Source organism: Lynx rufus, unplaced genomic scaffold, assembly GCF_022079265.1.
Source record: "Lynx rufus isolate CCGP_SWC_20201006 ecotype Redwood Valley unplaced genomic scaffold, mLynRuf1.p SCAF_3, whole genome shotgun sequence".
In the NCBI taxonomy this organism is placed as follows: Eukaryota; Metazoa; Chordata; class Mammalia; order Carnivora; family Felidae; genus Lynx; species Lynx rufus.
In genome coordinates, this window is record NW_025814845.1 from 130,738,714 (window position 1) to 130,754,542 (window position 15,829).

General features: G+C 41.1%; 1 protein-coding gene across 3 annotated transcripts in view; it reads left to right on the plus strand.

Annotated features, from left to right (window-relative positions):
• The first annotated feature begins 2,217 nt into the window (after positions 1-2,217).
• Positions 2,218-15,829, plus strand: part of GUCY1B1 (guanylate cyclase 1 soluble subunit beta 1) — a 48,289-nt gene continuing 34,677 nt past the window's right edge. Inside the window, exons 1-2 of one of the 3 annotated variants that reach the window (XM_047091348.1) lie at positions 2,218-2,389; positions 3,067-3,140. In XM_047091348.1, coding sequence (XP_046947304.1) covers positions 2,387-2,389; positions 3,067-3,140 — 77 coding nt within the window. In that variant the 5' untranslated portion in view covers positions 2,218-2,386. Of the gene's footprint in view, positions 2,390-3,066; positions 3,141-3,807; positions 3,922-15,829 lie in introns of those variants that run through there. The other 2 variants (XM_047091346.1, XM_047091347.1) reach the window with 2 other exon arrangements.

Genomic DNA, 15,829 nt, shown 5'->3' on the forward strand with positions numbered 1-15,829 from the left:
CAAGAGTAATATATTGTTTCTGCGAATGCCACTTAGTCTACTTGTGACTGTATTCCTATGTTTCCTTGTCAGCAGTGGCAACAATGGATAGGGTGTTGCAGAAGTAGAGGGACCTCCTCTTGGGCTCCTCTATGGCTCGTGGGCACTCCCTTCTCCCCGAACCTCATATCCTTTGCGGTGTCTTCTGGACCAAACAGAAACTGGCAAAGATTTAGTGGACAGAACTTCCTTTGGATTCAGAGTGAATATAAGACAATTAGAACACAGAACAGAAAATATATTAACAAATGCGGATAGGTGTTGGATAGAAGGGCAATAAATGCAAAAAGTTATCAGAAAGAGCAATGATTGGGGAAGTTCGAACTTCAGAGAGAGAAGAAAGTCGATAGGGATGCTCATCCTTCATTTCATCTCATATCTTTCTCCTGGTAGACTTTTGTCATTTTTCATAGTTAGCAAGCAGTTTCCTTTCCCTATCTTTTACCTACAAAAAGTCTATGGTAGAGGACACCACAGCACACTCCAGACTGAGACGTAGCAGGGGTGTACTGCTGGTCAAAAGAGGATAGGTCGACGTAGGGCCAAAATTCTTTTTAACAGGTTAAAAAATTGTTACATCTTGATAGAAAAATATCAACGGGTACAGAAGGTCATAATACAAATTGCAAGAGTCGTGGTGTCTCCAGCCACTGGTTCCAATAGAAGAAAATAGACATATCGAAACCTTCCTGTGCACCTTCCCAAAGATTATGCTTATAGCAATGTATGTGTGTGTGTGTGTGTTTTCTTATGAACCAAATAGCATTTTATTCTATATAACCATTAAAAAATTGAGGCTAATTACATTCATATGTCAGTTGTTTATTGAACAACATATTATTCTGTATTGTTATGTATCTTTTTCCAGAGTTGTAGAGAGTAATAGGCTATTTCAATGGTTAAAAATCAATAGTTAATACTAAATAATGGCTTTGTATTTTAATTATGGTATAAAGTGTTCCATTGTATAAAAGACTCTAATTATTCTATCCTTTCATCATTGATAAAATCAGTGTTTTTATAAGTTATTTGTTGTTGTTTTGTTAGTTTTCTATATAAGTATTTCTTTATCAATTACACTTCAACGTAGGTCTGTGGGTACCAATCCCAGTACAGTTTTATTGCTTTGGCATTTTCTCTAATGGTATTGAGATTGTTCTCACGGTAAACTGTTCACATTATAGAATAGTATCCTGGCTTCTCAGGTCCACTTGAGACTGGTGACCTAGAAGCAATGCTTGCTTTTCCTTCCTCACTTTTGACCTAACACTAGTTAACCATATCCATGCACATCAGGCACAGAGTTTTAATCAACAGACAGTTCCTGTTCCTCTCATCTTTTCTCTGCGGTGGGGCTCAGAGCATTAACTAACCTGAGTGCCTGGTAGAATGTAGACTGGGAGATAGATTAATTCAAACATTGCTCATTTTGTACTGGGCTTTTTCCAGTTCATGTTACCTTTCAGAAAGAGGAGGAAAATTCAATTCTGGACGGTTAAAAACTCCCTGGAGTAATGGATACCGTCTATGGGGTGGGGTCAGGTGTCCCATCAGGATCAAACACAGAACACTGAATCTTGTAGGGATGTTTAGTAATGGGCAGAGTTGGGTTTGACACAGTGTTCGCCAAACTGTATTATTATGCTCACCAAACTCATTATTTTAGCTGGCTCACTCAACTAGTCTCATTAACTACAAATAATATGTGTTAAGCTCAGTACTATTAGCTTTCAGTTTGCCAAAAGCTGTTGAGGGATCAAGCCACAAAGGAAATTCTTATCTGCAAAACAAGGATGACACGAGGATGCTGACTATGGGCGCGTATTCCTTTTTAGGGCTTGGCCATTGCAACATACACGCACACACACACACACACACACACACACACACACACACACCCTTAGTTTTTGTTACCCCTTAAGGCAAGTCTTTGCGTAAGAATACATTTGGTGCGACCACAACAGCTGCAATCTTCCTCACCCAGAATTCATGCAAGAAGCAAGACTGGAGCTTCTCCGTCGTCATTGTAATGGCCTCAAATAAAAAAACCTTGTCACCAGGGCGGGGGTTGGAAGGCACTGGAGCGCAGCAGCCCTGCGAGCAACCGAATTCCCTCCTCTGTCGCTGATTGGTTGAAAACTGGGAGGCAATGACCAGCCTCCAGCGGCTCGACTCCTCATTGGCTGCGAGGAGGTGGCAATCAGGGCCGGCCCAGGCGGCTGCGCCGCTTCCAGCTCTATGCTGCCGCCGCGGTCCTGTTGCGCTGTCGCTGCTGCAGCCGCCACCCGGGTCCCTTCGGCCGTGCCTCTGCGTGGGGGCTGCCTCTTCGGCTCCGGTCGCAGACACCATGGTAAGTGCTTCCAGCCGGGTCGGGCTGGAACATCACACCGCGCTGCGCCGGGCCTGGTTGCCCGAGGGAGCCGGCCGCGCCACCGGAGCTCGGGCGGGGGCCGGGGAAGCGCACCGTGGGTCGCAGGAGCCGTCTCGCCTTTTTGCCTCTGTCCAGGGCGGGGGGTGGGGGGGGGTAGTGGGAACGCTGGGGGTCGCGACAGGGGCGGTGAGTGCCTTTGCTTCTTAGGGGAGGGTCCGCCACTCTGCATCGCGCAGCGACTCCCCAGACTCGGGAAGGGGACGTGCGGCTGAGGCGCGAGGGCTTCTCGGCTCAGGCTGACCCCATCAGTGTGAGTGGCTGAGGGCCAGTGGCGGGGAGGTGACGGGTTCGCGTCCCCTTCGCCACATTTTCCCGGATGCCCGACTTGCCTCGGACTGGTGACAGGTGAGTGGAGGGGTAAGAAGGTGTCCAGGCGGTGGGGCGGCCGGGGACGGAGAGGATCTGCCCTTTATTGGGGCGGAGGTGGCGCGCCTCGGATGCCCCTCTTTAACACCGAGTACTCCGAACCGAGCGGAGCCACGGGGTAGGGCACAAGGTTAAACCAGAGCCGTGGCAGCTGAGGCTGCAGCCTCGCCCACAAGCCCCTGCCCACCTACTGCGGGTCCCTGACGCTCAGGTTTCCCCTGTCCCTGCAGTACGGATTTGTGAATCACGCGCTGGAGCTGCTGGTGATCCGCAATTACGGCCCGGAGGTGTGGGAAGACATCAAGTAAGTGACTGGCTCCCCTAGCACGGGCTCTGCGCGCGCGCTCGCTCGCGTGTGTGGGGCGGCGGGGGCGGGGGGGTGGGAGCAGGGTCGGCGGGGGTCCCGGGGCGGCCCTGGCGCTGCACCGCGCGCCTCGCTGCGTCCTCCGCTTCCTGCCTGGGTCGTGGGCGCGCATCCTCGGAGATGCCTCCGGCCGCCGCTCCCGGCTGCAGCTGCGCTCCCACGCTCCGGAGCTGGGACCCGGAGAGGAGGGGCGGCCGGGGCGGGGCTGCGAGGGCGAAAGCCAGGCGGAGGAGCCCCTGGGGTCACCGCGGCCTCCCGACCCGGCCTGAGCGTGGGAATGCTCTGCCAGCGCCGGGGCGGTTCCGGAGCTCTGCAGGCTGGGCGACTCCCACGCGGAGTGGGGCCCGGGGGACCACTAAGGCTTCCGCGACGTTCAAAGAGCCGGAGGCCTTAGGAACTGACGGCAAACCTGGACTCCTTTATGATTGACACACCTCGCAGACCCATAAAACAGCTGAGCCTTTTTAGTGTGCAAAAACTCAACTTCTCTTGAGACAATTTCTTGAGCAATTGAATCAAGTGCATTTATTCATTTGAAATGTAGTAAAATTGGAATGTTTTTTTTTTCTTTCATTTTCTCAAAATTTTGGTGTCTACTATGGCGAAGGCTGCCTCGCAGGAGAGCATCCTAGCGCGGGGAGCCCAGTACTTTGGCTGTGGACCGAAATACCACAGCCACCTGAGACTTTAAACCTGTTGGAACGATGGGTCATCTCTGCAGGCATGTTGAGCATTTTGATCTAACAAAATTCTCTCTTTTTTTCTTCTCTCTTATTCTGGTGAAATTTGCATTTAACTTGTATGGATGGGCACAACCAACTAGATAAAGCAAAGCCATATACTGTATATGGGTTTTCATACTGGAACACCAATCTGTCACATCGAAATGGAGATACAGGGAGTGATTACCTGGGTGGGCAGAAGAGAACAAACACATAGTTATTCTCTACTTTCATTTCCTAACCTCACTGATTTCATTTTGTTATATCAAGTGGGTGATGCTTTCATGCTTCCCCCCCCCCCAAATATATTCCAATCATTAGCAATCAATGCTGACAGGTCTTATTATGCAGTCACATGATAATGATTTCTTTTAAATACCTCTTTCCATGGAAATGGTCAGGGTTAAATATTAAGCACTAGAATGCAACTTTTCCCTTCCTTGGGTTTGTATGGTTGAGCATGGTTTCATGTTCCATGAGCCATTTCTGTTACTCACAGGGCTCATTTACATATTAAGAGAAGTGGAGATTTGGAAATTATGGCTTAAATCAAATGAGTATTTAGGCACTAAAGCTTACTTTGGGATTTGAATCTGTCTGCCTTATTAATACCTTTGTAGTTTTTATTTTGCCTGGTAGAGTTACAGAGAAGGCAGTCATCAAAAGCAAGATTTTAAACAGTGTAACTTAGTATAGGGTTATTTTTAAGCCCCTTTCTTTGTGAATTTATGAAAGCATCATGCATGTCCCCACAGGTTTTCCCATCCATAATGTAGAAATCCCCAAATTTCTGGATGAAAATCCTACGACAATATGTTTAAAATTTTGAGAGCACAGTAAAATCTATTATGGCTAAATACTCATTATGTGTTTTAACCAGATTTAGAGTGTATGTCCTAGCCATTATCAATTTAAATCACTGCTAAATACAAAGATGAAAAATTACACTTTAAGAGGAATGTATCAGCAGTTTTCAAAAATTAAATTATCAAGTGATTTGTTTGGATTGGCCATATTTTCCCCAGAGAAGGTCAAACTATCTAAAAATATTCAAACTCCACTGGTGTGAGAACTTTGTCAAAGTAGGCTAAGAATATTGTTACATTCTACTTTACAAAACAATGCATTTTTAATTACACATCGGTATCCTTTGACTCACTAATTTATCTTTATTTCTGAACAGTATTCTTAACCCATTCAAGTGTTAATAACTTAAATCATTCAAAATGTTTTTTTCCTGGTAACATGAAACAAACCATATGGGTGTGTGTGTATATATATATACATATATATGTTTACATCAAGAATTATGTACCTCTGCAAGAGGAATACTATTAAACTAGTGTTGTAGTGCAGGTGTTAACTTTGATTCTTTTTTTTGTCTGAGCATCCCTTTTGTTGGAGACCATATTGTCTTGGGTACCATTTAGTATCTGGAATAGAGAACATTGTTCAGTTTTCTGTGTTGAGAGATTAAAGTAGCTCATTGGTTTCCAACCCAGTCAGCACCTCTGAGGGGTTACTATGCTCTCCCTGGAAGAGTATTTGCTTAGCACAGCAAAGAGATCTCACTTCCTGGGGGCTGGAGAGGAAAATTTGGAGGAGCTTAACTTTAAAATGTTCCTTGGGAGATTCTGATGCCTCCTCTCAACTTCATCCTCTAGTCCAGGGAGGATCACTGCAACCAATGGTACAAGATACTTTCTGTTTTAACTTTTTATGAAAAACTAAATCTGTGATTTGTTGTGTGTGTGTGTCTCAGTAAGTACCAAACATCTCTATCTTCCTCTTTGGTCTTTTTGAGAAACTACATAAATTGATGTTTATAGAAGTTATATATAACACTTTTTTTTTTGTTTAGTAGGAAATGGCCATATATCCTCCATGAGAAGGAATACCAAACATTTAATGCAAATAAAACTCTAAGTAACAGATTCCAGACAGAAAATTTTAAGCGGTAGGAGCCAAAAATGCTTCACTGTAAACTCCATATACACTTACACTCTTACCAATCATATAACCATTTCACACAAGCTTTAAGTTCCTCTTTTTAAGAAAAAAAAATCATCTAGACTAAGGATCAGCAAATGTTCTCTTAAAGGGCCAGATAGTAAATAATTCAGGTGCTGTAGGCCAAGAGTCAATAATGAGTATATTATGTAGGTACCTATATAACTGTTAAAATGTAACCATCTAAAATGTAAAAATTATTCCTTGCTCTCAGACCAGACAATCCAAGGGGCAGTGGGCTGGATTTAACCCATTTACTAACCTCTGATCTAGACCATAAATATATATTAAAAAGCAAAAGAGACCTCTGAATCTACCTCAAATCTTGTTTTGTTGGTTTTTCAATTTTCAGATGGTCTTTTCTAGAAGCCATGGTTCCAAAGTGATGAAAAAAAAATAATCATGATTTCAGAGAAAACAAAGTCAGGATATACATAATAGAAGAGCACCTAAGCACTGGATTTAATTATCTCTGTTATCCTTCCATCATCCCTGGCAAAACAGATAATTGCATCAAATTAATGGGTGCAAATTTAGATTGGCCTAACTTCACTGAAGCATAAGGATGGATTCAAAACACTGGAAAATCTAAGATGGTTGAAAGTTTATAAAAAAACAAACCAAAAAAATACCTAACAACTAATTATTTTGCCTAGAGTTGAGTGGTCCAAGGAACGAATTAAAAATAGATTTGAAATTCGCAAGTGCTATATGGTACATGTCTTATCCCTTCTCTGTTTCACTAAAAGGTATGAGATAAATATTTGGATCAAAATTTTGGTATGAGATTTGAAAATAATGTAATCGCGTTGTTAGTTGATAACATGTTGGAGCAAATTCCTCTAGAAGGCTGTTGATCATCTTGAGTAAAGAATTTGTGTATGTTTAGTATGGTTTTATTTGATGTACCTACAGCAGGGCAGCATACTTTTTCATTCATTGATTTATTCCTTTTTTCATTCTCTAGTTAAGCTTATTTTTAATGAACATAGTGTAGTCTGTCAGGCACTGAGGGTGGAAAAGTAAGATGTGCTCCTTTGCTTCAAATAAAGTCTTATCATACTACTAACTCTTATCAGAGTTATCAGGATATTTTCTGCCTGTAACTCAAACATAGAAACATTTGGACCTTCCAGTTTTGAAATTAATGTATCTAGTTGAATTTGCTAGTCACAAATCAGTCATTATTGTTCATATTAGCAAGTTTTTGCTATCAGCTACTTATGTGGCTTTTCCCACATTGTCTCAACTATCCAAGCCTCCCTGCGTAAGAAAACATTATACCGACTGTATACAGTTGTTGTTATAATATGCTGAAAACTGTCTGAAAATGTTTAACACAGATTTTGAAAAGTAACTGCTTAATAATAAATGGTAGCTATTATTAATTTTACTCTAGATCCAGAGTTTTTTGACTCTTCTCTTCCCCAACTCACCTGAAAGATAATGAAGTTCTCTTTTGAGTAATAGTAGGTCATTGAAATCTACATAGACTAAATGTTCCCTCATTGGTGTAGATGAGTCACTTCACTGTCACTGTCACTTGTTTTTCTCTTTTGTCATTCTGTGCAACTGAGACCAGTTCTTTAAATTTGAAGTGCCTCTTAGACTCTCTTCTTCTTGCATTCTGGTTCTTAGAACTTTCTTTTGTGCCGCTCGAACAGCACCCTGGTTGGGTTCTGTGTGTCAGGCTTGTCCCAGTCTCTCTATTTTGCAGATCAAGGGAAGACTGTTACTTTCATTATGCTGGTTTTCTGCTCACGTCCCACTTTGGAATCAAACTTACATTATACTTTTCTGGTTCCCTCTCCCCTCATCCCTATGCATTGTTTGAAAGAGGAGCAGCAGTTTCTCCTTATCTATTTTATGAAAATAAATGAGAACAAACAAAAGAATGCACCATGTTTTGCCATGTTTTAGTAGGTTTTCATATTCATTGAGGCCACATAACTAAATTTCTATATCATTCTGACCTTTGTTCAAGTAGGTTTTTATCTATTAATGGTACTCTATATTATAAAAATTGTTTAAAACTTCCAAAGTCCTTTCCTCTATGCACTTTCAGTTGAGTGCTAGCTGAGATAGGAAAAGTCCTTTCCAGCTCATTTTTTTCCTGCTTTATTGAGATATAATTGATACATAACACTGTGTAAGTTTAAGGTGTGCCAGTGTGTTGATTAGACACATTGATCAAGTGTGAAATGATTGCCACCATAGCATTAGCTACCACTTCTGTCCTATCACACAGTTACCCTTTCTTTGTTCTGGTAAGAAGATTTAAGATCTACTCTCTTAGCAACATTCAAGTATATGACCCAGTGTTATTAGTTATAATCAACTTGTTAATCTTACAACTGACTGTCTTACCCTTTGCACAATAGCTCCCCATTTCCCCCACCCTCACATCCTGGGAACCACCACTCTGCTCTGTTTCTCTGAGTTTGCCCTTTGTAGACCCCACATATAAGTGAGCTCAATGTTGTTTGAGGCTTGTTTTTAATGATCGAGCTGAGTTTCCAGAGGTGAAATGACTGTCCTGGGGGATTATATATAGGAAGCTGAAAGGTCAGGACTCCAATCCTGCTCTTGTGGTGTCAGTTTACTGTTTCTCTTAAGATAGAAATAGGGGCAAATATGCGTATAAAAAGGAAACCATATTGTCGTACCTAGAAACTTCTTCAGTACAAATAAACAAATTAATATGCAGATAAAAATGGGTAAATTTGATCATTGTTAGGATTGAGACCTTCTTCTGTAGAAAGACCTGCCAGTCACCCCGAAAGATAGAGGTAGGCATAGTGCATGAGCGGATAAGCTCACTAGCATTTGAAGTTATTCTTGCAGGTGGCAGTAGATGTCCGTGCGTGAACCCCTTCACATACCTGCCAGTGAGCTCTTTCCATGGGCCTCTCCCAGAACCTGGACCATGTCTGCTGAGCAGCCAGGTGATAGGCCAGGTCCTAGCCTTATCTTGGGGTTTTTCTTTGTTGATTTGAAGTATCCCCCTGAAATCAAGCCAGGTTTTTGTTTTACTTGAGATACTTGCAAATACTTTCTGTAATTTTCGAGAATGAAAACGAAGCATAGAGACATATTATTTAACGGGGTGTCTCAGAGAAGGAGCTTCGCACGGTAAAATCAGAGCCAGAGGCGACATTAGAAAATCTGTATTCTCCCTTTTAGCACACCCAGGCCTAGTTGTGGCAGATGTTAGCTAGACATTGCTGCTGTTCGCAAGGAGCGATGTCCTTTTGGCTCTCTCTCCTGTCCACAGGATAAGGGACTTGAACACATGCTTCTCTTCAGTGTGTTGGAAAGCAGTAGGTATGAACTGATAGTGTGTGCACATCAACAGGAAAACACACTTTAGGAAATCTGTACAACTGGCCCAGTTCAGAGGGTGACAACTCAGAAGACATGAGTACTTGCAGCTTCTCCATCTGCTTCTTTTCCTCCCTGTTCATTAAAGAGGAAGTGGTGGGAAAATGGTGTTTTCGTGTCTAGTAAAACGGAGCACCTTTTTTATGTCAAAAGATACTGAGGTCTGCTCAGCAGACATGATCCAGGTTCTGGGAGAGCCCTACGAAAAGAGCTCACTGGTAGGTATGTGAAGGGGTTTACACACCGACATCTATGTCCGCCTGCAAGATCTTTCTATTCCAGGCACAGGCAAATATTCTGCAGTGTTTTTTGTATCTCTTTATCGCTGTGGCTATGGGTCCATTGCCTGTTCTGATCTGCTTGCCATTCATTGTTGAATCCTGAAATATTAAATTGTTGCCTTCTTGGAATTCTTTGTGATCAATTTTCAAATCACTCAAACATAGGGACCTTTTGGTCCACAGCTCCCGCTTTCTCTCAGCGCTCAGCCTCAATGGGCCAGTTTTCAGTTCCTGAAAACCTTGAATTTTATGTGTGAGAATAACACCTGTGCTTAGCAGTTCTCATCTTCCCTCTCCCTATCCCCTACCCATAAAAGGAAACATCTTTCAGCCTTGAGATGGCAAAACAAATGTTACCTCTTTTTTATTTCTTTTTTAAATTTTTTTAATGTTTATTTTTGAGAGAGAGACAAGAGGATGAGTGGGGAGGGGCGGAGAGAGGGAGACACAGAACCCACAGCGGGCTCCACGCTCTGAGCCGTCAGCACAGAGCCTGATATGGGGCTCAAACTCATGAACTGCAAGATCATGACCTGAGCCGAAGTCAGACGACCAACCAACTGAGCCACCCAGGCACCCCAGAACAAGAGTTACTTCTTAAAGGAAAGCTTCTCTCACCTCCAAAGCTGGTTTTTCTTCATAGTACATACCAGGGTTTTTGATCATGTATTTCTACTATTGGTTAATGTTCGTTTTGTCTTAGTAGATTCTAGCCTTTGTAAAAATTTCCTAGGGAAGAGCCTGGTAGATTGTTGTCCTTTTCTTCTTCTCTCTCTCTCTCTTTCCCCCTGTGTATGTGTGTACGTGTATGTATATATATGTATATTTATAATCCTTCACATTTTTAATTTGTAAAGAGTAGAACACATACACATTCACAGACTTTTTTTCTGTAACCAGTATTTATTATGTCAGAATTTATATAACCAGAATTTATTATGTCACTATTTTTTATGTCACCATTTAACACAATATAAGCTCTGCTGAAATGGACTTTTTTTTTTTACATATCAGCAAAGGCAGAAGATAGAGAAGTATATTATAGCATCTCCTTTTGGAAGAGTCAGAGTTCTTTTATGTCATTTCCCTGTGTACATGGATATAATGAAAGAATTAAAAACACTGCTGTTGGGTTACCAGTTTCATATACCAGAAAACAGTTACTGGATTGGATTCAGGACAAGATTGAATCCTTTCGCAAGTGTCTAAAAGTCGGGTTGGGGCGCCTGGGTGGCGCAGTCGTTAAGCGTCCGACTTCAGCCAGGTCACGATCTCGCGGTCCGTGAGTTCGAGCCCCGCGTCGGGCTCTGGGCTGATGGCTCAGAGCCTGGAGCCTGTTTCGGATTCTGTGTCTCCCTCTGTCTCTGACCCTCCCCCGTTCATGCTCTGTCTCTCTCTGTCCCAAAAATAAATAAACGTTGGAAAAAAAAAAAAAATTTAAAAGTCGGGTAGATGTGGCGCTGTTTAAAGTCAGTGCTATAAACTGTAGATAAATGTTTGTAATGCCAAAATTAAATGTAAGAACCAGATGAGAATGCTCATCAGGTCGTTCAGTTGTGAATGTAACAGCTCATATATATTGCACACTTACCATTGGTTCCTCAGTCACAGTCCTAAGTGCTTTATACTCATTGTTTCCCCTAATCCTTACAGCCACTGTAGACAATAGATTTGTTCATTGTCCTGATTTTATAAACAAGGGAAATAAATGAGTCTTCAAGACTTTAAAACGCTGTCTCAAATCCCTCAGCTGTTAATCATCAGAGCAGGGACGTGAATGCAGGTAGGCTTGCAAGAATCACATTACGTGCTTTTCCCTAAAGAGAAGGACCTATGACCTTCTTTCCAAAGGAAGCCAGTTTAGCATCGTCATTGGCAAGATGCATGTGTATTAGTACTACTCATTTTTTGTTTTGTTTTCCTGGACTTTTCAAGCACTTTCACAGGTGATTTAAGCTATGACTTTCTTAAAGGTGGTTTTATTCACCAACTCGCACATCTATTGCAGAAAGTCAGAGCCTCAGAAATTTTGAGCAACCTATTTATCTTAAAAGAGCTGTGACTCTGCTTACAAGGTGAGTTAATGTTGAAGGGCACACAGAGGGATCTAAGTGAATTCCTGTGTCTGATGAAGCTACTGAAAAGGGTTCATGTGAGACGTTTGTGGATGTGTCTTCAGAATTCAGGCAGTTACTAATGAGACTCTCATTAGACTCTCATGGCAACTTGTACAAAGGAAAAAAGTTGCAATTATATATTAAGAATGATGTCACTTTGCCGCCATCTGTGTCACTCTTGACTACATTTACTGTTACTGTTTACAGTACTCGGATGAGCAAACACCTTGACTTCAGGAGGAACCTTTACTAACTGCAAGAGACTCCAAGCAGAGAGCTGTCACTGCATTTAAAGGGTCTGTCTCTCCCTGCGGTAGCTGCCTCAAACCAGTTTCTCTGGAGATTCAGACTTAGTGGGAATCAACTATTGAAAATTGAGAGGTCATTAATACTTCACAGCCACTCAGAAAAAAACAATGTGAATTTTTAACTGTTTAGATATTATATATAGTTATCTGTGTGTTATAGTGGGAGATTTCAATTTTAGTAATGGTTGGACACCATTCAGCATTTATGATGTCCTTACAGTGCACTAAAATAGACCACCTTGGGGTTCATTGTCAAGACAACATCTACAGTCTGTCTTTTAATTAAGCATGTTCTGTCATGATGGTTTTTAAAGGTTCAGTACCCCTTTAAACTGCCACTGGTCAGTTTGCTTGTATCATGTATGCTGGCCTTTTCCTTCTGAGACCAGACCCGATTTTGAGGCTTTATTTTCAAAATGCCTGTATTCAGGGTCTACCATCACAGAATACCCGTTTCCATACCTCTCTGGGAAACTTCTTTACCTGAAAGCCAGGTCCCTCTGGCATACTAAACTTATCTGAAAAGTGTCTAACAGCAGGAATTCGGTGACCAAATACGGATTCAGGTTTTGTATGTTCCCATTTTACAGTTAAGGAATATCTCCTCAACTCTGCTGTCAGAGCAGAGCCCGCTCGGATCCTCTGTCTCCCTCTCTCTCTGCCCCTCCCCTGCTCGCACATGCTGTCTCTCTGCCCCTCCCCTGCTCTCACATGCTTTCTCTCTCTCTCAAAAATAAATAAACATTTTTTTTTAAAGGAATATCTCTTTAAGTATGGAGCTATGAAAAATGCTGCCTGGATATTTCTGACAAATTGTGCGCCTACTCTTTAAAAATTAAATAGTAGTTTGAAAACAAACTGGTTACTTTTGCCAGTAATGTTTGATTGTTTGATTTTTAGTACGCAGTTTAGTAACATGAGAGGGAAATGTGTTTAATTACTCCATTCACCTCTTTTATTTTATTTATTTAAAAAAAACATTTTTTTTAACGTTTATTTATTTTTGAGACAGAGAGAGACAGAGCATGAACAGGGGAGGGGCAGAGAGAGAGGGAGACACAGAATCGGAAACGGGCTCCAGGCTCTGAGCGGTCAGCACAGAGCCCGACGCGGGGCTCAAACTCACGGACCGCGAGATCGTGACCTGAGCCGAAGTCGGACGCTCAACCGACCAAGCCACCTAGGCGCCCCTCACCTCTTTTAAAACATGTACAAATTTATTGAGCACAATGGTCTATTCCAGGCACGTGGGTTAAGCCCCAGTGATTAAAAAAGCAAAAGGTGAAAACCAAAACCACAAAACCACAAAACACCATAATAAAAATACCTACTATTCTTTTGGGGAAAGGCAATTAGTGTAAATAAATGACCAATTTAAATTCCAACAAATAGCCATTTTTAAAATTAAGTGGGAAATTACTACTGGGAAAATTTTTCATGTACACCTACTTAATTTTTAAATAATTATTGTGGCTACAGATACATAGAATATGATGATTTCTCATTTCATCTCCAGGTGAGAAGAGATAGGACTTATTTGTTTTCAGCTATTTGAATTAAGAAAACTTACCATCTAGGGGTGCCTGGGTGGCTCAGTCGGTTAAGCCCACAACTTCGGCTCAGGTCATGATCTCACGGTTTGTGGGTTCAAGACCCGCGTCAGGCTCTGTGCTGACAGATCAGAGCCTGGAGCCTGCTTCAAATTCCTTCTCTACCTCTCTCTCTGCTCCTGCCCTGCTTGAAGTCTGCCTCTCTCTCAAAAATAAATAAACATTTAAAAATTTTACAAAAAATAAAAAAAGAAAGAAAACTTACCATCGAATCAACAACAAATTAAGTGTACCTTTAGTTTGACTCTTTTGATGCTAAATCAAAATTCCCAACATTTGGTTGTCATTTCTTTCCTTCTCTTCTTCCACCTGCCATTTTGTCTCCCTCCTTCAGCCCTCCTCCCTCATCATCTTCAACAACTAGACCTCTGTTAGCTGGGTGTATTGTGCATTAAGTCGGTGGGAAACACTATTCTAAGCTCAGTACATAGGTTAACTTTGCCAACCAACACAACTCCATGTAAGTACTGCTGTTCCTCTGTTTCCCAGATGAAGAAACCAAAACCCCAGAGGTGAACTTGGCCCAGGTTAGTGCAATTGCATGTGGGAGTAGCTTAGCTGGTGCTTTTGCACACCATGTGAGAAAACGCCGTGACTTACCATACAGATGGAACCAAATGGGCTTCTCTCTATCTAGGTTTACTTGTTAACCAAAGAAAATACCTTTTTTTTTTTTTTAACTTCATCAAACCTCATTTAAGCCATTTAAAAAATGAGCCTCTAACTATGTCTTACTATCAGCTCACTTCTTTTATTGAGTAATACACTACTAAGTAGAAAAATTTAATGCTTAATCCAAACACAGTTCTTGCGTATACAGGTAAAGATAACACGAATGCCTGCAAGGTATACTATTTGGAAATAGGGGAAGACTATATTCTTTTGGGGTCATCCAAGCAATATTTAAAATAATAGGAAGCAGGAGGATGGAATAATACAAACTAGGATATATGATGATAATAGTTCTGTTGGTTGCCATTTGATAGATGAGCACTACCGAATAAATTTTAATTCAATTTACTTCTGGTTTTATATGATAGTTGCTGTGATCTAAAAGTTATTGGGAAAAAAATACTTAATTTTTGAGAAAATTTTAAATTATGTTTCCCGGAAAAGCCTGTGTTTTTTTCACATGTAAACTAAATATAATTTTTCAACTAAATATAATTTAAATAACAGAGAACTACATAATTGCTTTGTGTATGCAGCAGTTTAAACAAAATTAAGGCTCAGAAAATATATTCTGAAAGATAAGTGAGTCTTGAAAATTTGTTTAGTGTCCTTGGCTGAATTTGGATAATGTAGGCACAAAAGAAACTCTATCCAGAAAATAAGCCTTAAATATTGTTAAATGTCATATCTATATACTTGATGCATCCTTTACTTTTGCTTTTATGAAAAAAGCTAAAAACTTATGGAGATTTATGAGGTGAGGTCATATTACTTGAATTGTATAAATCGTTTATGTAATCTGAATATCCTCTTACTTCCCAGCTTTTCTCACGTTTGCTGGTTACCCTCTGTGGTTGTAGGTAGCTAGTGAAAAAACATCTCCAAAACCAAGGAGATAAGGTCAGAAGGAAGCCCATTGAAGCTTCCTTCAAAAAAATAGTGGCAGAAATATCTTGAAGATGTTTCTGAGATATATTATTGTCACATCTCTGCATCTTCTGGAGGCTAAATCATTTGACGGGTATGAAGTCTGAACAAATATAAATTTGTCCAGAAGTTAGAAGAAAAATAGTATTGAGAATGGAGACACACTGAGCAAGCATTTCTAGTAGCTTCAGTGACCCTGTTGCCTGAAATTAATTCCTTTGCATATTATTCCTTTTGCACTGTAAATTCTCCTGCTCAGTCTAACGTATTAAACCATTTTGCACTAAAGTATCTGTGATATCCCCAATTCACTTTTCCCCTAAAGAAGGAAAAAAATGAAGAATGAGCTCCAGAAGGAAGGAAAATGGGTCCGGAAAGATTAGGTCATGGAGATCAATTTTACCTGCTAAAATTTTGCTTGGAAATTAAGTTCTCCAAGGAAACTCCTCATAATCACTATATTTAACAGTGCATCCTTCCTCTTCTTCCTACATCCTTACTCTTATCCTTTTATCCTAATCTACTTTCTTTTGTAGCATTTATCACCGCATGATAGATAATAACATTTGAGGATATGTTTATTGCTCATTGTTTCTGCCAG